This window comes from Stegastes partitus, unplaced genomic scaffold, assembly GCF_000690725.1.
Source record: "Stegastes partitus isolate 25-593 unplaced genomic scaffold, Stegastes_partitus-1.0.2 Scaffold208, whole genome shotgun sequence".
NCBI lineage: Eukaryota > Metazoa > Chordata > Actinopteri > Pomacentridae > Stegastes > Stegastes partitus.
Window position 1 is genome coordinate 195367 of NW_007577939.1, and position 27499 is coordinate 222865.

A 27499-nucleotide genomic window follows, 5' to 3' on the forward strand; every position below is an offset into this window, starting at 1 on the left:
CTGAGTTTTTTTGTGGCTCTGGTCTATTTGCATGATGATTCATCAGAGGTGCCTGCTTTTCTCTAGTGAACCTGTGTGTGTGTGTGTGTGTGTGTGTGTGTGTGTGTGTGTATGTGTGTGTATGTGTGTGTGTGTGTGTGTGTCCGCTCCCCTGATATGTGATACTTGAGCTTTAGGGTAACGGTACAGTGAGTAAACAATCAGCCAACCGCAACATTAACAAAGCTTGCCTTGCAGGTTAGATACATTTTGGGGGCTATGCATCAGCAGCATTTAGTCAACTGTAGCATCAACAGTTGGTGATGTTATGAGGTGTGTATGAAAGCCTGGGTGGTTTGCAGTTTGACTGAGACTAAAATGACTTTTATTAGAGCGCTGCCTTGACTTATAGGTAGTTTTGATGTAAAACCCACCTCTGTCAGATCCCTCGCAACAGCTTACATACATGAGCAACCAGCTGCCAGAGTGTATTCTGAGCATTTTTAGGTTTCAGTTCACTGTAACAACCGCGTCACAGAACAAGCAGGCTTTAGAATGAATACAGCTGAATTGCACTGGTGGGTAGAAAAACTGTTCTTCTTAAAACAAGGCACCATTGTAACTTATTATATTCCAGGAGTGTCTGTTCCTTAATTCTCCCTTTGGTTAGATAAACAGAAAATTTACAACACAGCTAAAAAATAATGATGATAACACCAAAAATGTACCTTAAACGATATTAAAGCAGTGTTCATATCTGAATCCAATAAAATGGAATAAAAGCCAAGTTAATCTTATATCTACACTTCACTGAAATCTATTGTTGATACAGAAATAGTCAGTGATGAACCAAATTCATATAAAATATGCCAGAGATCTGATAGCACACTTTTCAAGGGGGTTCCTTTACATATGGATAGTTTTGAGAGTTGCTTGGATGAAAGAAGTATTACAGATGAAAAGACTTTATGACCTTATGATTGTCTTCTTTCCACAATTTACACAGACCAAAAACCATTTTGTTTCAGTGATGCAACAAACAAAATAACCACCTACAGATGCAAAGTGGTTTTGAATTATTATTGGGTTGTTACATTTCATCAGTACATGTGTCAGAAATCTCTCATTGTGAGCTAATTTCTACCAAAAGTTTACAGTATTTCTGCTGCATTTGTTACATTTTAAGCAATTATACAGAGGCACAAGTTCTCTTTTGCATTGTTTCAAATGCTGATGTATAGTCTGAGTGCCGTCTTTACGTCACATGCCATCAAGTCAATGAAAAAAAGAATGAAAGAGAAAAAAAAGAACATAAAAGGATGAAGTAATAGATTCTGACTTTTACTGCCAACAAACTGCTGATTAGCAGGGAGGAGTGTTTGATTGTGTCTCTGCTGGACTGATTCTAATTTTAAGGGGTGATTAGCACCGTCATACCAAAGTGAAAAAAAAACAACACATCACAGAGCTCAGTTTAAGGCTGTTTAATGCCACTGAGGTTTTATTGAAAGGAAAGTCCCTTTAGTTTCAGAATTTGGAGAGAGAACAAAACATACAGCAAAAATATTTGATGAAATATTGAGTAGATCAGTGCTTTAGATTTTCTTTAAATAATCCAATAGATGGAAGATCATCCAATATAACGTGAGGAAACTCTGGGACACTGCTGTCGAAAGACCAATAAACCAGAGAAACTGCACCATTGATTGCGGGATACGCGATTAATTCTGATATTAGTTGGAGTAAACACATAGATGACTGTGCAGACATGCATTTGAACCAAATAAACAAGCGAAGTTTGTCTATTTAATCAAATTTAAGGATGTCCTTGAAAGTGCACGATCAAGTCGAGATCAATCAGCTACACATAATTTTAGTGCTTCACAACGAGCTCACATGACTTGAAATAATACAAACATAAAAATGAATAAATACATCTAATAAAAACTTTGCAGAATCCATGAGCCCCCCCAGCAGCAGTGCCTCTTTTCTGCTCTTTTTTGTCTTTTGCCAAACCCACAGTCAATAGAAAATTACCCAAGCCACAGAGTGAGAGACTGAGAGGGTTTGGGGGGAAAATCCACATTTTTAAAACATATGCATTTCCAGTTCCCCTTTTGTTCTGTTATTAAAAGCAGCATTCGCACCAATCACAGGGGATGTCTCCACCCGCCGAGTCTCCGTGGCCCAAATACCTCCACACGCTTCTACTATCTCTCACGCAACCCATCGCTCGGCACAAACAACCTGACAGTATCCTGACCAAACACCATAAAGCAGATCAAATCGGTTTTGTTCACATGTTTTTATTGCAGGAGAATTAACAATCAGGTCCAAGTCATATTTTAGCAACACATTGTTCATTGCAAAGCAAACATATCCGTTTGAATTTGGCTAATATAGAATGCTTAGGTTACACATTGTATGCAAAGTGCTACTAATTGACAAAGACAGTATTTCACATATTTACAACTTAATATTTTTAACTTAATATGAGGAATTTGTACTAATAAAAATAGGAGAAAGATTCAAATTTGTACAATAAGGGAAGATCTGAAGGTCCACACACTACTATGTACTATTTGGTACAAAGGTACATTTGCTGCCCCGTTGGCACATTCATCCCATCACTGAAATCATGCTTTTGTCTCTTAAGAGTTCTCTCGAATAAACCCTCAAACTCGCTGTCTAATGTCAGTAAAGATGTGGGCACATTTACAGCCAGTTTGCTTCCTTCTTGATTTGAAAACCTACAGTCTGTCCATGCTAATGCTGCAGGTGGGTTCTGTCCATCCTTGTTGCCAGAGGTGCTGGTGCATGTGTTTTCACAGTGAGATGGTTCTGCTAAGTTTTGTTTCAGTGCTACGTTAAGACACATCCCTCCTCGCATTCCTTGATCAATGAACTGAATAATACGCAGCTATCTGAACAGGCTGAATGAGATTTATCGCTTTTATAGCTTTTTATTTATCCTGAAACATCAAGGAAAAGTGACAAGGAGGCGTCTGTCCCAGCACCGAGCTATACAGGGGCTGGGCTCTACATCTGCAGTCAAAGGCACAAGTACTGCAGCTAAAATTGGCTTGTTTTACTATTATTGTTTTAACATGGCTTTATATGGAGGCCAGATGTCATGATTAGCAGCTTTCTGTCCTGGTTCTTTTTATCCTGTAATTATCTTTTGATGTGAAATCCATTTTACACCATATGAGTCAACAGGCAAAGAGGACAAATTCTGCAATACTTGTGCTTTCGTCTGATCTGGCTCCCCCCCACCTCCACCCCCCCGTCATCTGAAAAGATCAAGAGAGGCCTCTTGTTCCGAAGATGTGGTCAAACTCGCTGAGGATGAGCTCCACCGCCTGGTTCTGGTAAACCATATTCACTGCCATGTTGCCGTTATCTCGCTCTGGGCGCATCAGCGTCGGCCCGAACACGATGCCAATGTTCTGGGTGGTCATTCTGTTGGTGTCCGAACGTTCCAGCACTCTGAAGGAAACAAGAGGGTAGAAGATGCAAGCTTAATACCACCTTAAATATAACGAAAACTGAAAATCAAAACAACAAAAGTGAGTCATTTTGAACTGCTCCAGCTGGTAAAATTACATTTTTAGTCAGACTCGCGGGATGGCTTGAGGGAGAGCTTGAGTGCCAGCTAGTTCACCAGTTTTGTCCAGACTGAAATATCTCAGCAACTAGTGGACTTTGATGACTTTGGGGATCCCTGACATTCCCTAAAGGTCCACCATGAGGCTGGCATTTGTGGTTTTGAGTGAAATGTTTCAACCACTTTTGGATAGAGCGCCATGAAATGGTCATGCCCCCTCAGAAGGAATAAAAATAACTTTAATGATCTTTTTAGCTACCATTAGGTCAAAAAGTTTGTACAAGTCTTTGGTTTATGACCGAATAGTTGCACAAATGGCAAATGTTAGAAGGTTAAAACCCTATGCTGAATGGGTGTCCATGTTAAACGCTGTCATTAGACTCACAAAATTCTTCTTTGGGATTGAAGACATAAAGATTACTGCTAAATGTGGATATAGTTCCATGCTTGTGCACAGGATCTTTATACTTGCTGCAAATTCAGGACAGCAGCTAAAATAATCGGTTTGCAAATCTACCAGTGACATCTTGTTTTTTGCGCGCATGTTCACGCACTTCCATCTGGGTTTTACGATGTAGAATTGTGCGCGACAGTATTCAAAACACACCGCCTGTATCCACCTATGTTGGTGCGTTAGAGTGTGTGTGTGTGATTGGGGGGGACTCAGGAATGGGTTAAAGCCACAGCATGAGGCATTCTTCTAAAAATGCCATTCCCACCAAGCCACAGAAGCAGCCAGCAATTGCTCAAAACTTCCACATTAAAAAGAGAGGAGGAAAAAAGGGAGAGAGGAGAGGGAAGAGAAAAAAAAGAAGTGAGCGAGGAAGAGGGCGAAGAGAGAGAAAAGAGAGAGGTTCCAGTGGTGGCGGCGGTGGTGTTGGTATGCCTTCCAGCAGACGAACCACAAGGCTCCCATGGGACCTTCGAGGCAAGGAGGAGAGCGGGAGGGAGCAGGAGGAGGAGGGAGGGAAGGAGGGAGGGAAGGAGGAAAAAGGAGAGAGGGATGAAAAAGAGGGGAGGGGAAGAGGAAAGGGAGAATGAAAGAAGGAAGAGGGAGAACAGAAAGTAAAGGAAAAGGAGGCAGTGAGCGAGCAAGAGAGGAGGAGAGGGGGGTGATTGAGCAGGGAGATAATAAATGAGAAACAGAACGAGGGGAGAAAGGAATGACAGCGGAGAGAAAATGAGAGAAAAGACACAGAGTTGACAAATTCATGGGGCCCACCACACCCTGGCACAAACATCGGCCTCCGAACACGAACGCTCACCCCTGGAGTGGAAGGAAAAACCATAGGCGGTAAAAAACACACATTTTATGTACTGTAAAAGGAACTGGCTCGCAGAACATTGTACACCATTCATCTTCCTCCAGCCTTTTCATCTTCACAGGGACCCAAACTTAACAACAGTGTGATCCTGGTACAGCGCTGGCATACTTTGAGAGCTGTGGCCAAAGAATCCCCGGCAGAAAGTGAGTGAGACTAACATGGAAACTACCCCCTCTTGTGGTCAGATTTTAAAAAAGAAAAGTTATAAGGAAGAGATTTGTTAAATTCTTTTTTAAACTTTTGCTACCAGGGTACCAAAATATTCTGCATTATGAACTCTGTCAGTTTTAGGGCATTGAAACCACCACAGACAAAGGTCACACATCAGTAGAGTTGCGTTGTTTGGTTCCCATCCTCTCACCGTTTGAGATGGCGGCACATGAACTGCAGCGTATCGTGGTTCGGAGGAGGCATGTTCAGCACCAGACACTTCAAGCGATCCACTTTGTCCATGTAGTCTGACATCTCTGCGACACAGAGCAAGAGATGTGTAAGATTCCATGCGCTTTATTAGCATCTGAAGCTTGATTTACATATCCAGTAACTGATATCACATGTTCTCTTTAAGCGTCCAATGTTTAATCTGATACAGCAGCATCCAGTTATCAACTATCACCACAGTGGTTTGATGAACACTGAGATGCTGATCCTTCATGCGCTCACACTTTGCAAAAAAGATGTCCCATCAACTGTTTTCAAAAAAATTTATCTACATTTATTAGCAATTTTTTGTAGATCTTAATATGGAAATTGCCTTACTGAGTGTAATATATTTTAAATGCCAGATTATCTACTGTCTTTAAGGATAAGTAATAGATAATGTGATACATTTCCGTATCACAGAAGCTCAGGCAAATTAACTGAACTCAGTTAAGAGGAAAATGTTGCTGATATTGAAATGAAATGAATGAAAAATACTTTATTTATCCCAGAAGGGAAATTCAATTATATACTATATTATATATTATATTATATATTCTATATATTTTTAACTCTCAGCAAATGCTAGAAAGAGATTACAGCCGCAAACAGTGATTTTATACCATTGTCGGTGCTGTAAACAAGCCTGTAAAGAGTAAAGAAATAAATGTGCCACATTACTGCACTAAATGACCTACATTATGCTGAAACACCACATACACCATCCTACAGTCGTAAATAAATCAAATTTTGCTTGAACTTACGGTGGCCTGTTTTTTTTTGTTTTTGGTTTTTTTTACTTCTAGATTTACTTCTTTTGTGGAAAAGAATATACATTCATGGAACGGAGATGAACAATTGTAGGGTTCGGTCTTTTCCTGGCATTTGTAGTGAAGAAAAAAAATAAAAACAGTAAGTTTTATTCTTTAAATGACATTTCAATATGACATTCAAATATGATTCAAATATATTTACACAAGCTGCAGATTATATAGCTGTTGTGTAAAACTGATTTTTTTTTTAAAAAGTAAAGATTTACACTCAAAGATTTTTACCAGTAAACCCATCGCTTGGCTTTAATTCACCACAGCTCAATAAATCTCAGCATTTGTCAGTATATAATTATTCGCCTCTCGCCTTGGAATTTATGCTTTATGTTTTTTAAAAGTACCATTTCCTTTTTTGTATTTATATGTCTTGTGTAGCATTTTCTAAAGGTGGAAAGAATGTTGTGTGAATATACTGCATTCTGCAAGGGTGAAAAGTACTTTTACCACCAATTGACAAAGTAAAAAGGAGTGAAATGTTTAATCAAGTCAAGAGGAAAAAATGTTAAGTGATAAAAAAAAAGAAAAAAAGTGTTGTGTGCATATCTAACAATTTAAGGGGCAAAAAAATGACAGACAAATTCTTGGATTTTGACATTTATGTGCTATAAACATGCCTAATTAAACTTTTAAGGCACATTATTTGCTTTTTTTTCACAAAATTATGGATTTTTAAGATAATACAAACTTTGTAAATAGCAATGGTTTCATTTCTATCTCTATCACTCTGTAGAAAGTGACCCTAAGCCCTCCACTTTAAGGGGTAAATACAGTATGCAAACTAAACAGTGTGAATGTGGCTGAAACTGGTCACTCACTGACTGTCTCCACGATGTCGGTGAAGAAGCCGAAGGGCACCAGAGGCTCGGGAAGCTCACGAAAGAAAAGTTTCAAAGCTCCTGTGATGACATGAATGTCCTCCCACTCACTCTCGTCCAAATTCAGCTTCTCCTCTGAGAGCAGGGAAGGAGGAAGGGAGGAGAGGAGGGAGGGGGAGGCAAAGATGAGGGGAATTGGGGAGAAATCAGGACAGACGGGGTCAGAAGAAGTGAATGAAAGGCAGGGGAATAGGAAAAAAAAGAGAGACAAAGTGTGTGAATTTAGAGTCGAAATAGTGGAGTTACAGTCCTGGCATCGTTTAGCATAAGTCTGAATTGAGTTCAGGCGGAACATGAAGGCTTGTAGCTGCAGGAGGGAGATAGAGATGGTCTGTGAAAGTCAGAGAAGACACAGAGGCACAGCAGCACACATATACTTTAAAGGATAAAGCACACTTCTTGTTTTTTTTTTTTTTAAATACAAGCCTGACTAATGCTTCTCAAATTGGATCATACACGCCCAGAGAAAAGGATTTAATTTGATCTCAGTGTCAATAAGGTCAGTATTCATGTACAATCTCTGGTATCTCATAATGAGAAGCATCAGTCAGTGAGATCCTGCTGTGGGATTAGAGCGCTTCACAGGCAGCTGATTCTCCGTGTTGTCCACTTGGTGGCAGCCACGGACCGTGTGAGAAGTCGCTGTACAACCTGCTGCATGTTATTACATCAGAAAACTTAAACACAAAAGCCAAAGGGACACACATACATTAAGCAAGCGGTGGCACAACAACAACAAAAACAAAAAAGGGTCAGTTTGGTGGCCGTCTGCACTGCAGCTCAGCTCTGCGTGTCAGTCTGCGAATAGGTGGGTATTTTTAGGGCGTTTTTTCAACCGAAGTGTTCACATTATGCAACACATGATGCACAAAAACAAGCAGGCTGAGAAAGACGTGAAAGCGGCTGCTGTCCTCGTCTGCCCGAATCTACCTTGTACCAACTCCGCTGGGAACATGTAGCGGCCATCTGTAGTCACCGCTCGCTCTGCAAAAACCAACAATTACTCAGATGGCTTTCCTCTACCGTGTTGTGCGGTTGGAGGGAGACAGTCACAGATTTCAAACAGGCAGATAGTGAGTGTGTCATGAAAGGCGTTTTGTATTTTAACTGTTGTCTATTGTCAAACACAAAAACAACATCATTTATCTTGAGGTAAAGAAGCTAGAAAAGAGAAATCAGGTCAATTTGAATGTTTTCTGACAAATCCAAGAAAACTTCCATCTGCATCCACTTCTCTGTTTAATCCCTTTCTTTCTCGCTCTCTGTGGTTTCAGTGCCAGAAATAGAATTAACAATAATTATCAGTACTTGTTTCCCCTTCTGCCCTTCATTCTCACCGTGGTTCACCAAGAAGCGTAGTTTCTGAATCACTGCCAGGTTTCCTGAGACTCTGTAGATGCCGTCAGTATCCAGTCCTGCAACATACCACACAGAGCAGGTCAGGAGAGGGGAACTCCACAATCAAAATCAAATGTCACATAAGGAGTGATTTAAAATTGTATTAATGTAAGAAATGATTTCCTCTGATTTTTAAGGCAGACTAAGCTGATTTCTTTGTTTTGCTGGTCATGGCAGTTGCATTTTCTGCAAATCAATAATTCAGTGTGCCCAGGAAGTTCGCTATGTTGCATAAGTGCCCAAAGATGTGTGAGTAAAGTAGAGCAAAAGCACAGTTTTCCACTTTTAGCAATCTAAAAAAAAAAAAAAAAAAAAGGGAAAAAACAGTTGCATTTTACTTGATCACATGGCCTATAAATACTTCCTTTTCTGTCCTCTAAACATTTCATACTGTGCTGCTTGATGAAGTGTAAAGTTTTATTGTGAGACTGTGTTTCTGCTTTTTTCACACTGGTTACAATAACAGAAGCTTTAAAACAAGCCAAGGATCTGGGACACACTGATTATGAATATTCTGAAACAAAAGTTTGCCGACATTTTTCTTACCGTGAACAAATCCCACGAAAAGATCAAATTGAGGTCAGCATCAGAACAGGTCAGGCGAGGCATTTTTAGTAAACATCAGAATGATTCAGTTTAAAACTAAAGCCTCTGGCTGATATTTAATGTTTTAGAGGTAGCATAAAACATACAGCCTTCACTCAGTGACTTGTAAAAACATCTCAGTGCTGCTGATTACGGATGTATGTTTTGATATGTACCAGGTCCGTGAATATTACATATATAGAGGTTACATGAAGCATATTATGCTTCCTTGCATTTTTCCACATGATTTAACTGATAGAAAAACCTGTCACCAGAGGCTGTCTGTATCAGAAACCAAAGAGAAGATAATTTTGCAAAATAGCAAAAGTTCCCTGTTTCTAGCTTCTCAGATGTGGATATTTGTTGGTTTTCTATGCCTTCCAAGGCAGTAAAATTTAATAATTTTGGATTGCTGGCTACAAAAGCAATGAGAAACGATTTAAAAACATGTGGCTCTGGGACACTGAATTAGGATTTTTCACTCTTCTGACTTTTAATAGGTTACAAATTCTCATTCATCAATAGTGTCTAATGTATAACATACAGTGCAACCAACTACATCCTCAGACTGGTGGAAAATATTCTACCTTCTTCCATTTTTACTGCAGTACATATGATAACTATGACAATGATCCAAAAAATTATTTTACTTTTTCCGGAAAGTTTTTTAGTGTGTTGTGGCCTAAAATGTAAATGTTTTGATCTGAAATTATTACTGCCAAGACATATCTAATTCATCAAAACCAGGTTTTAAAAGCCCACAACACATTTTTTTCCTCCTGTGTATTAAATATTCATTGCTGCATTGGTTCTAAACGGTTTCTAAACAACTCAATTTTCTCTCATTTAGACCTGTTTCTGGCTGGCAGCTGTCATGACTTCTCCCCCAAATCTGAACGTTTTAGTCTGCCTTCTGTCGGGCAATCACAAACAGTTTTCAGTAAATTTCTGTTTGATGATTTATGTCACAGAGCTGTGAGAACAGTGAGCTCAGAGCTGCTGTCAAGCGATGCTCAAAACAGGGGTTGAGGGTGTTTTCTCATGTGTCCGCTTTGAGCTGAGAATCGCATTAGCGGGAGCTGTGTTTGCGGTGTCTGTACCTCTCCTCTCCACAGCCTCGGTACAAAGCCTGACGAAGCGAGGGACGGTGCTCTTCTCTCTCTCGCAGAGCATCTCCAGACGACAGCCGAACACCTGATCTGAGGGGCGATGACAGATGGACACAAACACACTTTTTACGTCTGTTTAGAAGTTGTTGTTTTTTCTCACCAGATAGCTGCACACACTTCATTTTACCAAGACATGATGTAAGAGCTTCGAGCTTAAGTTAATCTACTCATAAGTTTTCTGTTCACTATGGGAGAAAACCTCCACGTTTCACTCTGTTCCCTGCAGACATATAAGCTCACACTAGATGATGCAATGCAACCCATGCGCTGTACTGTACAGATTATAGGTAAAAAGCATCATGAGCCATCCTTTGCTACTTTACAGAGTATGGCACCGACACACCTCTCTAGAGTGATCCACATTTAACCACATAAGCATCAGATATTGCTTTCCACTATCACAAAAGCTTGGAGAGCTTGTGCAGGGTTATTTTTTACAAATATGCTTCACCATTCACCAGAACTTCAGTTTTTTTTAAATGTGCAAAAAAGGGACTGACATAGTGGTAAAGTTAGCAGAAGAATTCTTTTATCTTTGTTAGGAAAATATGAAATCCTTGTGTTCTGGGGGTCTCCGGTGCCACTTCTCCACAGTTTACTGTTAAACAAAGGCAAAAACACCATAAAAAACCACTCAAGTGAGGAAATGAACACCCTTTTTCCAACAAATATTCCCTCCTTTGTAGGTTTGATTTTAGTGGTGGAGAGTCCTGTCCAAAATCTTGCACATTTGGTGGCTATGAAGGTAATTTTCATACTGTATAACTCGCTTTTTTTAAACCACATTTTTTCCTTTTATTTGTCACACTTAGAAAATGATGATGTGTTTAGAATTTATATTGGATAGAAAAAACCAAAGGATCATTTCAGCATTGAAAATTGATGAATAAATGATTTTTGTGAGTGTGAAAAGGCTCTTGCTAAACAGATGAGGAGGATTGCGCCACACATTCACTGGGGGGGGCGCAGCATCACTGCAGGATAAATGCTGAGATTTCCTGCCTGCCATCATAACTTTAATGCGGTTCACTTAATGGCAAATTTTCTTTAACTCAACAGCCAAAGTCTTCACTTCCATGATTCACCCCATACACTGCTGAATAAAGGATACTTGAATTTAAATAGTGTGCAACTTCAAAAAGAAAGCTCACCTTTAATGAGCCCTTTCTCCTGCAGGGCCTGCAGAGGAGGTCTCTTTAGGATCAGCTTCTTCAGTCTGGTCTTCACTCTTTTCCTCTCTGTGTTTTCCAGGTTGGATGAAGAGCGAGGGACTGCAGAGGGAGGAGAGGGAGAGGCAGAGGAGGGGGAAGAGAAGAAGGAGGAGGTCAGTGCGGGGCGCTCGGCTGCGGGGCAAGAGAGCAGATGAGAGGGGATGGTGGTGAGGATGAAGAGCGGGAGGGCTGGGCGATGGCGGAGGTGAGACAGGACTGATGGGGGGATTATCTGCCACGGGGGCCGAGTGAAAATATAAGAGGGCTGGATGGAGCAGAGGATGGATGACAGGACGGAAGGATGCAGGAAGCCTGTATGGAAGTTTAGAAAAAAGAGTGATGATGATGGAGACAGAGGCTGTGAGTAAAGTGGAGTGGAGGGCAGGGACGGAGTTCTGTGGTGGAGGAAGGAGGCCAAGTGATGAGAGGCGTCATGTGGTGATGACTTACGAGACGTTCTCCTGTCATCCTCGTCACCGCTGTGGTCCAGCATCTCCACACTGCCCGCTCTCCTCAGAGAGTACAGGAGGACATTGTCTAACGGGTTTTCACGATCCTGAAAGGCAGGAGGAATGAGCAGTGTGTTAGCTGCACCATAAACCAGCACATATAACATCACTTACTGAAAACATGTAATCAAAATGACTACTCAACAGTCCAACAAGAAAACATTTACATTCTGGCATTACATAAAAGGAGAACAAATGATTTTATTGCTTGCTGTTGCGCATTACTGTGTACAGCAGATATGATGGAATTTCAGTCTATGTACATACATACATATCTATTATAGTTAACTCCTCTCCGTTTCCTTTTTAGAGCATATTTAGTTTTTATGAGTCAGTTTTTAAAGTGCTTGGCATAAGGTATGAGAAGCCTAAGTTTGTTTATAAAACATTTAAACCCTAACCCTAACCCTAAGAAACTAAAAAGGTGAAAACCCAAAAAAAGCGGAAGAACAGTGTACATGTTTTAGATTCAGTAAAAGACTACAGAGAGCATAAACTTTATATACCAATGCTGCTATTTTAATCCAAAGGGAAGTCCTTTTAGCAGCTATTAGAGAAGCAGTAACTTGAAAGTACAACTGTGTCTCACCAGCCTGTCGATGACGTTCTGGATTGTGTTGTACCACTCTTTAATCAGAGAGTCGGTCTCCGACTGCAACAGGAACTCATTTCCTGTCACTGTCCTCAGCTGAAACAAACACATTTATAAACCATGTTCATGCATGTTTCCAAAACTCCCCAGTCAAGTATATCTTCTCTTATCCACACTTCTCTGTCTAACAATTTTCACAAAAAATGGCATGTATTAAGTTTATTCATCTGGATATTCACTAGTTTGATTTAGAAAACACTACAGACAAGGTTTATTCTGCCACATTTTTTTTTTTACTGCTTCTTCCTCTTCCTCACACTGGGTCACTGAAGAGTTATCAGATGAAAGACAGCTTCCCACTCTCACTTCCCTCATTGATATTCTTATCTGCCACCCCACAGTCCTCCCACAACATATCAGCTCACAACAATAATTAACCTTTCTGTTAAGTAGAATATGGGTTGTTTTAATAAATACAAGAGTCGCTGAAATCTGAACATTCTGAATACATGTAATTGAGAGGATTGTAGGAGAATATTTCTTTTTATTTGGGTGATTGCTACGCCACTTTCCTGTTTCTCACCTTAAAGACGTTCTTCTTGCTGGACAGGTCGTTGGCCCAGTGCAGCTGTGCTCCTCTCAGATCTACGCTGCTCTCAGGACGACTATTTCCTGGTTTCTGTGTAAGATAAAGACATGATATATTCACTGTATTTTCTGTCCCCCACCATTAGCGGAATCAACCCATAAATGTTTCTAAAAATGGTTTTGATGTCACTTGTGAGGCACCACTTTTTGACCCATCATGACCGACTTTCATACACCTGCAACTGGTTTGTGTGACTTGCTTTACTACCAATGAGACGATGTATGTGCTCCTGCTGAAGAGATCGATGAAGACAAAGTGGCAGATAAATGTTTGCCACACAGTTGATTGAAATAACAAAATTTGTGACCATTTTCTGAGTTTGTCATAAGATACTGATCTTTATGTACTGGACCCAGGACTTCACAATGTCTAATTGCGAAATTAAAAAATCCACCATGCAAAAAAACTGACATCTGCACTTTAAAAAGATGACTCAGAAGAGTTGGCTGACTAATTTGAAAAGAAGAAATTTCTTGCCTAGTTTTAAAACTTTTTTTTTTGTAGAAATATTATCTGGACTAAAATCATTAATCAGAGTTTGTGTGAGCTCTTACCCAGCTGGAAGGTGTCTGTGATTTAGGATCCTTGAAGAAAACCAGACTGTTTCCGACTAATACCACCCAGGAAGGACTCCAATTTTTCCTGCAACCCAGCAAGCATACATGTTCTGGTGAGAGAAAATTTCACTTGCACTCATGTATTTGAATACACACAAAAACAATACAATAAAATGTTGTTAATAAAAGCAGCTGCACCTCAGCTTTCTGCCACCTTCTGCGATCTTTGTCTTGTTCAAGAGGCCCGCCTTCTCCAGCTCCTTGGAACAAATTAAAAGGGTTTAAAGTACAATACAGTTTGCAGTATTCACTGATGTTTACACTGTCAGGCTGACAGCATCACTCAGAACAGGCAGAGATTGCTGGAATAAAAAGAGTATGTATGGCGTATGTAAAGACAAGCTGAAATTTGAACAGTGCAGCACCACAGCAGGCTTTTCCTCTGAGTAATATACTGCATCCTGAGCAAACCCATTTAACTTGACTGTTGCATCATTCAAAAAATAGCAGGAGGGGAGCTGCTCTAAAATCTCCCACTGCGGTATGGCCCCGTTTAAGGTGCAGGGGAACAGAATTAATACCAACTATGAAGCTATAAGCATTGAGTACAGTATGTGAAGGCAACAAGGAACAAACTGAAGTACAGCAGACATTAAGATGAGTTTAAAAGACAGAACAGAGGACAAGAGAAGCTAAACATCGAGTCACATATATAGCTATATATTATTATCATATATTACTATAGCTGTGTTTATTTGCAAGAGGTTTTTCCAAAAGAATGCAGTGGCTGGTCCACAGACATGATCATGATTTTCACAACTTAGGATCTTTTTACAAGTGTGCAGTTAAACATTTTTAGACAAGTGAAACCAAAACTGTTGACTGGAAAAATGTTTTAATTCTTATTTTCTTTTTACGGTGAAAAGTTACCAAGGCAGGAAAAGATGAAAAACTCAATAAGTAAATTTAACATGATTTTGTGTGTGTGTGTGTGTGTGTGTGTGTGTTAATCATGGAAAAATGTATGAAAATGCCTAAAAAACAAAGGACAAATATGAATGCACCCTGAAAAAATAGATAAATTCTGGAAAATCCTTTTACTAACAGCACTGGATGTTAATGTAGTTGGCTGTCCTGTGAAAACTAAAACACAAACATTTTATGAGCTTAGGAGGATCTTTCCAAACCTTAGAGGAACAGAATTTTAAATCACCAAAACTGAAGATGCAGTTTTTCTTGGATCTTCAATCTACAAAGTAAGAGGTGGTGTTTTCTCACCGGTGTGCAGCCGTCACTGTCTGGAGAGCTCTCAGGAGACGGAGGCTCCACGACGATGTTGGTCACATTGCAGGAGTAATCTCTGCTCTGCTGGACCAGCTGAAAAACAGGAAGCGGGCATCATCTGCTGTGTTCAGTTGTCTGTATGTAGATATATATGTGCACATGACAAGAGCTTTGTGTGATCTTTTTTTTTTTGCTATCTGCATTTCCTCTTCTCTCTGTGAACAGCCACACACAGTTTATGAGCTTGTGAGTGTGTATATGTGCTCTGGAGGTGAATACCTTGCCGTTCTCAGGCAGGATCATAGACTGGGAGTGGCTGAGCTGCTGCTTGACATCATGCAGGGGGGCAGAGTTATGATTCTGGGCATCAGTGTTACTGAATGCCATCATGCTCAGGGTGTCAGAGGAGGCGGCACGCTGCATGCTCTTCAAGGAAAAATGTTTGGGTGAGTTGTCAAAGGTGGAACAGAAACAAGGGAAAAGGGGCGGACAGTGATTCAGTGTGTTAACTGGAAAATAAAATATAACATGCTTCCACTGTATTTTATCTCTGCAGACTGTGTTTAAAGCCTGAGCACTGATGTGTTTGTTTTCTTCTGATTAACTAAGCAAACTGTAGAGGAGTCATTTTCTTCACATCACATTTACAGTATATTATAGTATTTAGCTGATGCTCTTGCCTCGAGCAATCACAGTGCAACAGCACAATTAGTACAAACATCTCAACCATTAAAATCACAAACAATAAAACAGTAAAGAGCAACTTAGAGGTCAAGGCCATATTTCTGTATTTCCTATATAAGCTCAAGATTGAGATCAATTTTCTTTGAAGCTTAATTGCAATACAAACAAACAATGATGCAAAGCTGATCAATTACCTCAACTTATTTGAATCCTATGTTTGATCTTTTTCTTTTTTCTTTAATAAAATTGAATTTCCACTGTTTGTTTAGACCACAAGCAGGAAGCTGGTCCTCTTTTTTTATCGCTATTTGCTCTTTCAGCTTTTTATTCACTGTTCCACCAAAGATGAGGTCATTTTTTCTAGTGGGACCTTTTTCAGAGGATGTATTTGTGGATTAATCTATTTTTACAAGTTGTCTGATGTTGGTAAAACGTCTAAAATAAGAACTCTCATTTAAAAGTGCCACAAATGCTTCACGCACTTGTTTAAAGTCATCTTTGCTCCCATTAGTCAACAGCTGAAAACACTGCCTCTGTATCAGTACTTTAACAAGTTTTGTTATCTACTCTCAGTTCTCTCTGCACAGTGGCAGCTATCAGGAACCTTCTGCCTTGTCAGATCAGGTCTGAATTATTTTGTAGTTATTTCAAATGTTTCCGCATTGGGGAAGAACAGTGCAGCAGTAGCACTACTTGAACAGTAATGTCATCTCCCTGCATGACCTGCAGATATGAACTTCAGACTCAATAGTATCTATGAGGTGTGTCAGAAAAGCTCCAAGACTGGCGTCACAAAATATATATATCAAATCCAAACTACAAACTACAAGTTTTCCCCTTCAGACAATCAAACAGCACGTCTACAAAGAGATCCTGCGGCGTTTGCTTGGTTCAGTGTGCAAGAAGAGGTGAGAGTTGTGGCAGGACAAGTTGTGGCTGCTTCACCATGACAGCGCGCCTGCTCACAATGCCCTGAGTAGTCGACAGTTCCTGGTTGAGAAGAACATCGTCATGCTGGAGCAACCTCCCTACTCACCCCACCTAGCTTTGTGTGATGTTTTCCTAATCTCTAAGCTCAAGGGGGTCATCAAGGGGACCTATTTTGAAGACGTAAACGACATCAAGATGGCTGTGACGACAGAGCTGTGGAGGATCCCAGAAGAATCCTTCCAGGAGTGCATGGCGGCGTGGCCGAGAAGGCTGGGAAAGTGGATTAGACTCCAGGGGGACTATTTCATAGGGGAAAACTTGTAGTTTGTAGTTTGGATTTGAAATATATTTTTTGTGACACCAGTCCTGAAACTTTTCTGACACAGCTTGTACACTGAACACTTTACACCCTGGCAGATGGGGACAAAGGATGTATTATGGTTTTCACCGGAGAGCTAGATAGATATGTGAAGCTGTACTTTACATGCAACATATTTATGCTTAAAAACTCTCTGCTTGTACATATACAAGTGTGTATGACTGCCCACAAATGTACAAATTCAACCAACTTCAACTTTTCATGCAGCAACAGCCATAATTAAGTACCCTTCCCAATCCCTGTAACCTAGTTTCAACAATCAGACTAAATATCCCTCCTAATGTTTGCCATCTCTTCATGCAAGGAGGATTAGCACTAAGAGCCAAATCTGCTCCTTTGCTAAGAGGAGGCCTTTAAAAGGGCTTTAAACCAAGTGCACCCACACCCCACTGTGATGCAACATGTTGCAGTAAGAACTGCTTGGGTAACAGCCTTTCTTTTTACACCATGAGTTGCTATTTCACCACCTTAATATGCATAAATGCTGATCTCTGAGAATCTAAAGAGCATAGCTGGCATTACTTTAATATATTCTACAGTAATACAGTGGAGATGCAGTTTTTGCAAATCTAACGACTGGAGTTCATCGATTTTCATGAGGAAAATACCCTCCTTTAAAAGCCCTTTAAGCGCTGACAAAACACTTAGGATTATCTTCACAATCAGGCACGCAAACAAAAAAACAAGGAAACATCATCTATGGGTTTTTAAAAGAAAAACAGTCCGTCCACGTAATGCGTCTACAGATATTTATGTGCAGGAGGTGCAAGATATTGTATGCAAGCATAACATGAAGAAGGGTTTCATCTCATGCAGTGACAAAGTCAAGCCGGCAGACAAAGTCACCAGAGTTCTATGATGTCCCATTTTGTTAAGCTAATGCATCCTGTTGTGCAGGTAGAATATGTAAAACTGGAAAAGGGTGCTTTAGTCTTTGACTGGTGTTTTTTTACAAGGTGAAAGTCACGGTGAAATGCATTAGATGCCCCTCTGGCGATGAAAGAGTGCATCAGGTAGACAAGAGTTTTTACCTGTTTCATCTGCCAGCCACCGTCGGTATTCCTCTGGTGGCTCCCGAAGAGGAAATCAGGTGACAGCTGGAGAGGAAGAAAAGGTAAGAAAGGAAAGAAAGAAAGACAAGAAAGAGGGGGGCAAGAAGACAAAGACAGGAAACAGACATAAACAGTTACAACATATATTTAATTTACCATTAAAAGACACTTAATTTTCTGCATAACTGACCTTCAAAAAACATTAAAGAATGTGTCATTTTTGAGCCTTTTCTCAGTATTTGTGCAACAGTAAGTCTGATCCAAAGTGGCAGCAATTTAGGCAAATTTCACACCCACGTGAAAAACAGGATGCTGACAAATTTGTTCAGTTAAGAAATGAAAGGTCCAACACTCACACTATCACCGAAACTAGCTGCGCTAACATCCTGCCAGCTAAAAATGCTCTCTTACTGACTACCACAGCACGGGGGGGGGACACACACACACACACACACACACAAGTATTCACCTGAAGTTAGGTTAGGCAGTTGCTGCTTAGTAAAAGTGAAACAGCTGTTGCATAGTACACATTTGACTCAAACACGTTGATTTCTAGCAGTCGAACTAGGTTACACATTACACAGCTCCACATAAACACTGCAAGATCAGCTTTTAGTATATGTCAGTACCCTCAGAAAAGCCAATATGAGTAAATCATATTACAACAACAGTCAAATGACACATTCAGCTCATTTCCCACGAGTTGCCAAAAATCCAACACTTCTAATGGTATAGAACAACAATCACAACACGGTTAACTAAACAGCACTGAGTAGGAAACTAAAATGAACTCACAGCAAAGGTGCTCATTATGACTGGTCACCCAGTCGTACAATCCAGGCCAACTTTTGTGTCTGAGAGCTTGTTTTCTGTTAAGTTGACGTCTTCAGCCTTCTGTCATTTCATGTCATGACACCCTTTCGTCTGACTATAAAAATGTAAGAACCATTCATCTCTCCCTCCTGTCTCAGCTTGTGTCTACTTCCCCATTCTAGAGGGAAGCTGACTTTATCAGCCGGCACAATGAGTGTCATGTACAGCAGCTCAGCCAGGAAGGTGTGTGCTCGACCGAATAATCATACCACAACTCTGCTCACATTGCCACATTAAGCACTGCCCAACAGTTTTTGTTTGCAAGATGTGTAGTCAGAGACAGTGGTGGAAGAAGTATTTAGATGCTTTATTTCAGTACAAGTAAATCAGCCTCTTACAGTGACTAAAATGCACCAAAAGCAAAGTTACTCATAATTAATAATAGCATGTTTTATAGTGCCATATCAATGTGAGTGTACTTGGTTGTCTCTAAGTGTAGCCCTGTGATAGACTGGCGACCTGTCCTGTCCTGTCCTTCACCCTGAGTCAGCTGGGATAGGCTTCAGCGCCCCCGTGACCCCTAGTGAGGATTAAGTGTATAGATAATGGATGGATCAACATTGGCTAATTGTTATTTTTGATGCTATAATAACTAAGCAATATTATAATGTGTTCACTTGAACTACTTTAAAGACTGCATAATAGTTGAATCCAAAAAAATGTTCTCAGGCAGTGTGTGGGAAGATATTTGAAAATATGGAAGAAAATAAAAAGTGAAAACAGATTATAAATTGGAGACTGATTTTCAGTCTATTTATTGCCACAAAAACCAACAAACTACCTGCTACGATAAGCCAACTTAACCTGCCTCCAACAGAACTGGGACAGGTGTTAAGCAGCAAGCTGCAATCGTGGTTGTGTGGAAACAAGCAAGTAGATAAGGAAAAGTACGCAGAAAAGCACTGAATAAATGCTAGAAACTTCTGCCAATTCATAGTATTACGAAAGTAGCGAGCAGCGATCCCACTGGACAAAAACAGAGACAGAGCTGGCGATCCACAGATCCAGTTATTGTAACAACACCCTCCTTTATCATATTAATAGTGTTAAATAACATTCAGCATTAAATCCATTTTAATGAAGGAATTTGGACCATGACAGATGGTGATGACGATGGGGTTATAGGGGTGCATCAACCAAAAAACTTTCGGAACTGGGAACCACCAGTTTAAGCGATTATAAAGCATCATTTTTCATTTACTTGATATGTATTGCATAACTTGGAAATGCAAAGCAAGGAAGTGTATCTATGAAAAGAAACTGCCGTTAACAATTGCTTTCATTATTGAGTAATCCTCAGATTATCTACTTGATTGATGGATTAGTAAAAAACAAAAAACAACAAAAAAAAACAAATCCCTAGATGATGTCAGCAAATATGTTGTTTTGTCTGACCAAGAGTTCAAGAAGCGAAAGCAGCAGAAAATCCTTGCAAGCTGAAAATAGAAGAATTATTGTTTTTCAATCTATTCATTGGATAATCATCTCAGCTCCACTGTTAAATATAAAGAATATGTTAAGTTAAGGTGTTAAGGGTAGAAAACATGTATAAAGTAAAAAAGCATACAAGCTCAGTTGAGGCATTAGTGCATAGAATTGCACTTCAAGGCAGCAGTTAAACAGATTAGCTCACAATCAAAATGCTAAAGGGTAAAATAAAAAATCTAGACGACATCACGCTCTGTGCTAACAAGTAATATGGGCCACATGTGTTTGAACACCTGGGTCATAAACCCATGTGGCTTGCATAATGCATTATATATCACAGGTTCAGTTCCTGTTTGTTAATACGTGTAGCACAGAATAAAAAGTGACACATATAGGTCAACAGAATGCATCTCAAACTGATTTGATGGGGGAATCACTACTTTGATCATGTGGGTATTTTTTGATGAGCAACATTAAATTTGAAACACTGATGCAACATTGAGGCAATGCAGCCTTGAGATGCAAAATGCTTATCTCTAACAATCTGGATCATGGAGTTAGCGGAGCTTCGCCGTGTAGACGTCGTCATTGATTGGGCGGACAGGTCAGTGTCAGTCACTGACAGCTGTTGCATGGATTCCCAAAATCTTTACGTCTGAAACAACACATGTACTTGCTCATTTAAAGGGTATAAAATTAAGTTTACAAAAAGACGAAATGGATGCTGCACTTAAAGTTTTCACTGTGACGGCATCTGCACAGTCTGGTAGAGGTTTAAGGCAGATGGGAAGTTTCAGCGAGTGGTTTAAATTTAGCAATGTTTTGTAATGTTTTGGATTTAACACACAGTCCTCTGCCTCCCTCTGTGTGGCCCTAATGGCTTCTATTCATCTGCATCAGATTGAGAGGCATTAGCTTGTTATTACCTTCAGGGATGAGCCCAAAAGTGTGTGCCAGAGGACAGTAAATAGATAAATAAATAAGTGATGTCGGTCAGTAAATTATGAGGCTAGAAAAATAAAATCTTCTTTTTAATTTGTCTGTACTCAGCATTTCTCTCTGCTGTAATCTGGAACTCAGTGCCGGTCTGGATGCTGTGAGAGATAGAAGCTGACAGCAGATTTATATGAGAGAGGTGGGCAGAGTGTGTATATGTGTGGTTTTTTGTCTCACTGTGGTTCGTCCTGTCTGTCTGCCTTTACAGACGTCAAAGCACAGCTGTTCGCACTTAAAAATGTTACATAAGAACTGCTATTAATACGCTTAATCATGATTTACACCAAGAAAAGAGCAATAAGTTAAGAATATAAAAGATTCTTGACACTTCTGAAGAACCAAATGAATCATCATAAAAAAAACTCATCCAACTACTCAGACTAAATGCTTGTTTGGCACACAGTGTCGTAAACATAAAGTCATAAAGTGCTGCACCTCTATGAAAATAGCATAACCATGGCTAGAAGAAGCTAGAAAGAACTCAAAAAATGTCTTCTCTGCAGTATGACAAAGTTCTAATGTCATTAATCTTTAAAAAAAATAAATAAATAAATAAAAAATACAGCAGCTTAATTTCTATGACTACTTGTTTTACAAAAATTGTAAAAATCTCTAGAATCATCATGCACAACATGATGAAAACAGGATGACTCTAAATAGTATAGAGATGTTACTACTTCCCTAATTTGTTTCCATACTTGTCTCCTATTTGCTGTATGTAAACACAGCACAGCAGTTCATCCCGGATTAGCTGAAAACCCTCTAAACTTTTGTCACGTGATGGTGGGCTGGAGCTCAGTTATTCATGGCTTCCCGGTTGTGCTGAGGAGCGCAGAATTTTTTGTCATTTTACAGAATCTGGGTTGAGCGAACAATTTATTTTTTGATGAATTTTTTAATGACACATGTAGAAATTTTATTTTTTTTTATGAAACATTGTAGTTTTGAGCTCAGATTAGATCCTGATGGAATGGCATGCCACACATGGTGAGTTCAAGGGTTGTCACAAAGTCAAAAATCCAACGATTCAGGCTGCATTTTTAGGCTCCAATAAATTGTGTCATGCTGCCGATTTTGTTTTTTGAAAGATAAGAATTTCAAACCCACCAGTGTGTTCTGGGGTTCAGAGGGTTAAAAAAACAGGGATGTAAATATATATATATTTAAAATAACTTTAAGAAAGTCAATGAATAAACAAAACATAATGAAATATAAAAATGTATCATGTTTATTAAAATACTATATATTTTGTAGATGCTAAACATATCCCAACATGAAGCTCAAAGGAAATCTCCAGCCTCAGAAAGTCCTCCTTCCACCTCTTTTGTCAGTTTTTACTTCAGTTATTAAATCTGTTGCTAACATGCATATGTTAATGGCTGGTGAGTGCGGAAAAAACAACAGTGGTAGCACATCATGCGTTTTTCCAACTAGGTCATACAATGATAATGATTCATTTGTGATCCTCATTCTGATCTCAGTCTCCCAAATACTCACATATCCTGTGACCCTGCCAGTGCAAAAGGTGTTCCAAATACTAATAAAGCTATTTCCAAAGTAGGTGCTAAATTATACAAAACGGCATCAGGAAAGTTGAATTTTACCAACTCTTTAGAAGAACAGTATACATACCCTGTGCATAGTTCCATTGCCAGCTTCAGAAAGCGGTAGTGACAGATGGCTGGTGTCCCTGGGTAACGTCTGAGGATGTACTTGATTGGCCTGCCAGAGAAACATACACAGATTGTGAAACAGGAAGGTCTTAAACACATTCTTAGCTATTATTATTGCCTCAAATAAATCTATTCTATTCTGATAAACTGACAGCAGTTTGACCGTATCAAACACTAAACACTTAAAGTTTTACAAAGATAACATTAGCGCATTAGGGTGTTAGTACACTGCATTGTGAACCGTTTTAGTTATTTTTGTTCCATTTTAGTTACAATTAAAACAACAGGCTGATATTCTGTAAAACATTTACTGATAGTTATAGTTCAAGAAATTTTCAGACAAAGAAATAGCAAAAAACCTTCTTAAACCTTGATATTTTTATCTTCAGCTATTGTGCAAAGTAAACAAACCAGACATAATGTGTTAATTAGTGAGCTTAGAGCTGCTGGTAGCTGGATTTTGTTACCTTTAGACAGATCTAAGCTCTTTCCCTCTGTTTCATAGTGTTCAAGTTAGGCTGACCAGCTGCTGACCATAGATTTATATTTAATAGACAGATATGAGAGTCAATCTATCAATCACCTCTAAGCATGAAAGTGTATAATTTGTAAGTATGTCCAAGTCCTTCTGTAAAGCTGTCTGTCTACAATAAACTTGTTCAATCTGTAAAGACTCTCCATGTGTAACCGTGTGGATTTTTTAATTTCGAGTAGTGTTTTTAGGGGAAACTAAAAGCGAGCAAGCATCAATGTAAACAAAGCAGACTTGAAAATGTTTAAGTCAGCTGGTAAAAGACAAGAATCCACAGTGGAGGTAAGCATCACTTTTATCAGTTTACAAAAAACTCCACAGACCACTTTCAGTTCAATGTGACCCTGTGCCAAAGTGAGAATATACTGTATCGAGTATCTACCACTCATACATGAGTCTCCCCTCGTGCACTAGACACTAGCTGTGGAAAATCAGTCCTGTGATCAATGTGTCTGCAACCCTCTGTGTCTAAGTAAAGAGAGAAAAATGCCATCCAGGCTGCTATCCTTTAGGTCTTATGAAGTTCTTTGGCTGAAAAGGTTCCTTTTAGTGCTGATACAGTCAAACCATGTGAGCATATAAATGAGCATTCTCTTTCATTCTACACCCTGACCCTTTTCTATCCTCTCCTTTGAGAGACGACACTTTCATCCAGCTCTGAAAAATGCCAACCTTTTCACATTTTAAGGCAATTTCAGGGCAAGAATAAAAATAAATGAATTCAGGAGGAGTGATCCCGCTGTGTTGGGTGCCTCACCTTGTTGGTGGTTTGACCTCGGGCCCGGCGAGGGGGTTTCCAGGATCTCTCCTTGGTGATGCTATTGACATAGTAGCACCTGCCTGTAGCCTGGTCAGAGTACTGCTCCCACAGGTCCAGGATCTGAAGAGGCTGCTGACCTGGAGCAGGGTTGGGCGGCTCCAGCTGTGACTGACGCTTCTCTGGCTGCATTTCAGTATAAAGAGGGGAGTCCTGCCAGGACAGCTGTGACAGGTAGGACTCAGTTGGGACCTTGGAGGCAGAAAGAGAAAAGGACAGAAGATGAAGAATAAGAGGGAGAGAAGTAAAGATGAAAGATGAGAGAAGAGGAAGAGAGAGATTATTTCTCAAGAAGGAGTACATTTGTTGGGGACTACTTTTTGCTGAGGATCAATACATATTTGGTCTTTTTTTTTTTTTTGTCAGCAGGACTCTGTGTGTGTGTGTGTGTGTGTGTGTGCATCGTGTGCCACAGAGCTCTCATCTTGACACCGTGGAGTCTGCCTGGGATTACTAGAATATGAAAAGATGGTTGAAATCCAAGTAAGTTCTTTGAGATGCTGAAACAACATGTGTGCCAATTGTACCGACGAGAATTGATGCTATTATTAAAGGCAGAGGGTAATTTTAATGCAATTTGGTATGAAAAGTGCAACTGATATACATAAACTATTGGAACGTTTTAAAGCAGCCTCACTTTACTTTTAGTATTTATAGCTTTTGTACAGTATTTCATATTAATTTGACTTGCAATGAGTAGACAAAAATAACAGCACAGGTCAGGAGCCACAGGTAGCAGATTGGTCTTGAACAAAGCCAGTCATCCCAGTGTGTAAAGAGACAGAAACCTCATAGAAACCACAAAGAGAAACAAATAAATCCTACTCCCTCTTACTATTAAATAACTTGTCAGACTTTGGATTAAGACGGAGCTTATCAAAATGCGTGCGCTCACCCAGATAGAGGGTACTGCCGCAATAGCTACAAGAGAAGGAGATCTATAAATCCACTGTAATTAACTGGAGGACATGCATGGAAGATCAACATCCCACAGGATACAGCTGAGACATAATTCACTAACTGACTAGCTGGTTGATCCTGTTACATAACGCAGCCTTTCAGATAAATGACTGAAGGAGCATGGCATGTACGGATCCTGTGTGTTTGCATGTGCGTATGAGGCACATGCAAAAAAAGGATGTGTTTTACTCCAGGGGGCAGCACTGGGTCTCTGACTCACCTGTTCTACTGCTTCCTTCTGTTTACCTCAGCAGTCATATCAAGTCTATTTCAACAGGGTCAAATGGGGCTGTGTCTGATTAAAAATACACATTGAAAAGCATTCCAACACCATTTTAAAACTGAAAGCAACTTAAACTGTGACTAAATCACAGAGTATGATTTTTGGAGCATATATTTTTGATTGCGACTGATTAACAACACCATAAAACTGATAAGGAAGTTAGTACAAATGTGCATATAATGAAAATAATTACAATTAATCAGCAAACTAACTGAATTGCCAAACAAAAGAAACAACTAGTTAATGCCTCGAACAGTGGTCTGTGCACAACACAGGGAAGCTGCTGTCTTTTTGTTTGAATGTGTATTTGTATGAATTGCTGACGTCCCAAACACTTGTTCACCAAAACACATTTTGCAGTTTGTATTTTGGCTAAATTATGAATGAAACTTTGTGTCAAAATGGACAGTTTACCTTGAAATAGACATGTAACTGAACTGAATGGAGCTATTGGTTATACAATCAATTATCTTGATGTTTCCTGTATTAACTAGCACATTTTTCTTTTCTTTTCTTTTCTTTTTTTTTTTTACTCTTTTAACAAAAATGTCTTTATTTTCTATGTTTCGTCTTTCATTTCCTCTTTCATCTCCTGTCCTTCTTCAGGTTTGATGTTCTTATCTTCCTTCCAGCTGTGGCTAAGTACATATTTATGCTTGCTCATCGTGGTGCTACCGCAAAATGACCTAAGCAATATATAGAAACTTTTATAGACTTAAACCATGAGAACTGGTCACTGCAGCATTGTTCTAGATATACTATGACATTGTGTCTGCTCCAACAACTAACTCGTGTAAAGTTTGGATTGTAATGTTTTATCCCTGTGGTTTGACACATCTGACGTGAATGTGGCACTGTGGGATGTGAGAACTTTCTATGTTTTGCACACAAATGTTTTGCATGAAAGGTTTAGTTTGTGTGGGAGCAGGAGTCTAGACAGCAGATGTTGCATGTGTGCTGTGTGTCTGTGTGTGTGCAAGCTGCTCGTGTGTGTTTTAAGTCTTCCCGCATTCTCAGAAATTCATTTTCTGTGGAAAGTTGTATTTGACTGAGGATGCAACAGATGCAATAGCAGTAAATTAGCTGAAGTTTGTTCAAGGTGATTATTTGAATTGCTTTTTTTAGTGCAAAGCCTGCCATGAAATCAATCCGATAATTTAGAAGTTTGTGGGAGGCGACTTCTGTTTCAGCATGACATGACAAAGTTAAAATCCACAAAAACACTGAGAGCAGAGCAAACAAATGATCTATTCTGGGCACTAATTTTAAAACCATGCAACAAATTTGGGCGAGGAGAGTTTTTTTGTCAATGCAAATTTCTAAGATTTTGTGGAAAGTCTTCATAGAGGAGCAGAAGCTGTTCTAGCAGCATGTCATTGTCAGCGGTGGTCATGCAGTACCTGACAATTAAACACCTTTAACTCTGCTGCAACACCTGAAAGCTGCTCTACAATTGTTATAGTGGGGTAGTTTAATCATACATGTTCAAACTGTGAAGAAAAATAATGATACAGAAAGCCCCACCCTGCAAGTTACCAGGATTGGTACGTTAGGTTTGTTTGTCTTTGTTTGTCGCTGTTTGTCTGAATCTGTATTTTTGAGGCAATCATCAGTGGGCTACACCACAGCTTCAAGAGAGACATGCTCCGCTATGTTGCTGATTTCTTATTTCGCTCATGATATGTCCTCTAACATAAAAAAAACAACAAAAAAAACACCATATAGACATGTTATCACCAATGAAAACTAAATGTTCACTGGCAAAGTCTTTTTCATTTTCAAACACATTTTACTCCTTGGAGGACTAACATCATTAATGTGGCTCCCTTTGCAAAAAGAACTAGCAGAAATGTATGGTCAGAGAGTGTTTTCTGACTGAAAAACAGGGAGTTATGCCCGGAA

General features: G+C 39.5%; 1 protein-coding gene across 3 annotated transcripts in view; it reads right to left on the minus strand.

Annotated features, from left to right (window-relative positions):
- Positions 1 to 2265: 2265 nt before the first annotated feature.
- Positions 2266 to 27499, minus strand: part of arhgap9 (Rho GTPase activating protein 9) — a 44540-nt gene continuing 19306 nt past the window's right edge. For 2 of the 3 annotated variants that reach the window (XM_008280729.1, XM_008280728.1), the window contains 17 exons: positions 24295 to 24546; positions 22965 to 23054; positions 18015 to 18080; positions 15270 to 15416; positions 14985 to 15083; positions 13905 to 13966; positions 13704 to 13791; positions 13084 to 13179; positions 12498 to 12596; positions 11850 to 11955; positions 11340 to 11459; positions 10120 to 10218; positions 8374 to 8451; positions 7967 to 8020; positions 6977 to 7111; positions 5273 to 5378; positions 2266 to 3468 (listed from right to left, as the gene is read on the minus strand). In XM_008280729.1, coding sequence (XP_008278951.1) covers positions 3282 to 3468; positions 5273 to 5378; positions 6977 to 7111; positions 7967 to 8020; positions 8374 to 8451; positions 10120 to 10218; positions 11340 to 11459; positions 11850 to 11955; positions 12498 to 12596; positions 13084 to 13179; positions 13704 to 13791; positions 13905 to 13966; positions 14985 to 15083; positions 15270 to 15416; positions 18015 to 18080; positions 22965 to 23054; positions 24295 to 24546 — 1884 coding nt within the window. In that variant the 3' untranslated portion in view covers positions 2266 to 3281. The remainder of the gene's footprint in view (positions 3469 to 5272; positions 5379 to 6976; positions 7112 to 7966; positions 8021 to 8373; positions 8452 to 10119; positions 10219 to 11339; positions 11460 to 11849; positions 11956 to 12497; positions 12597 to 13083; positions 13180 to 13703; positions 13792 to 13904; positions 13967 to 14984; positions 15084 to 15269; positions 15417 to 18014; positions 18081 to 22964; positions 23055 to 24294; positions 24547 to 27499) is intronic. The other variant, XM_008280730.1, reaches the window with a different exon arrangement.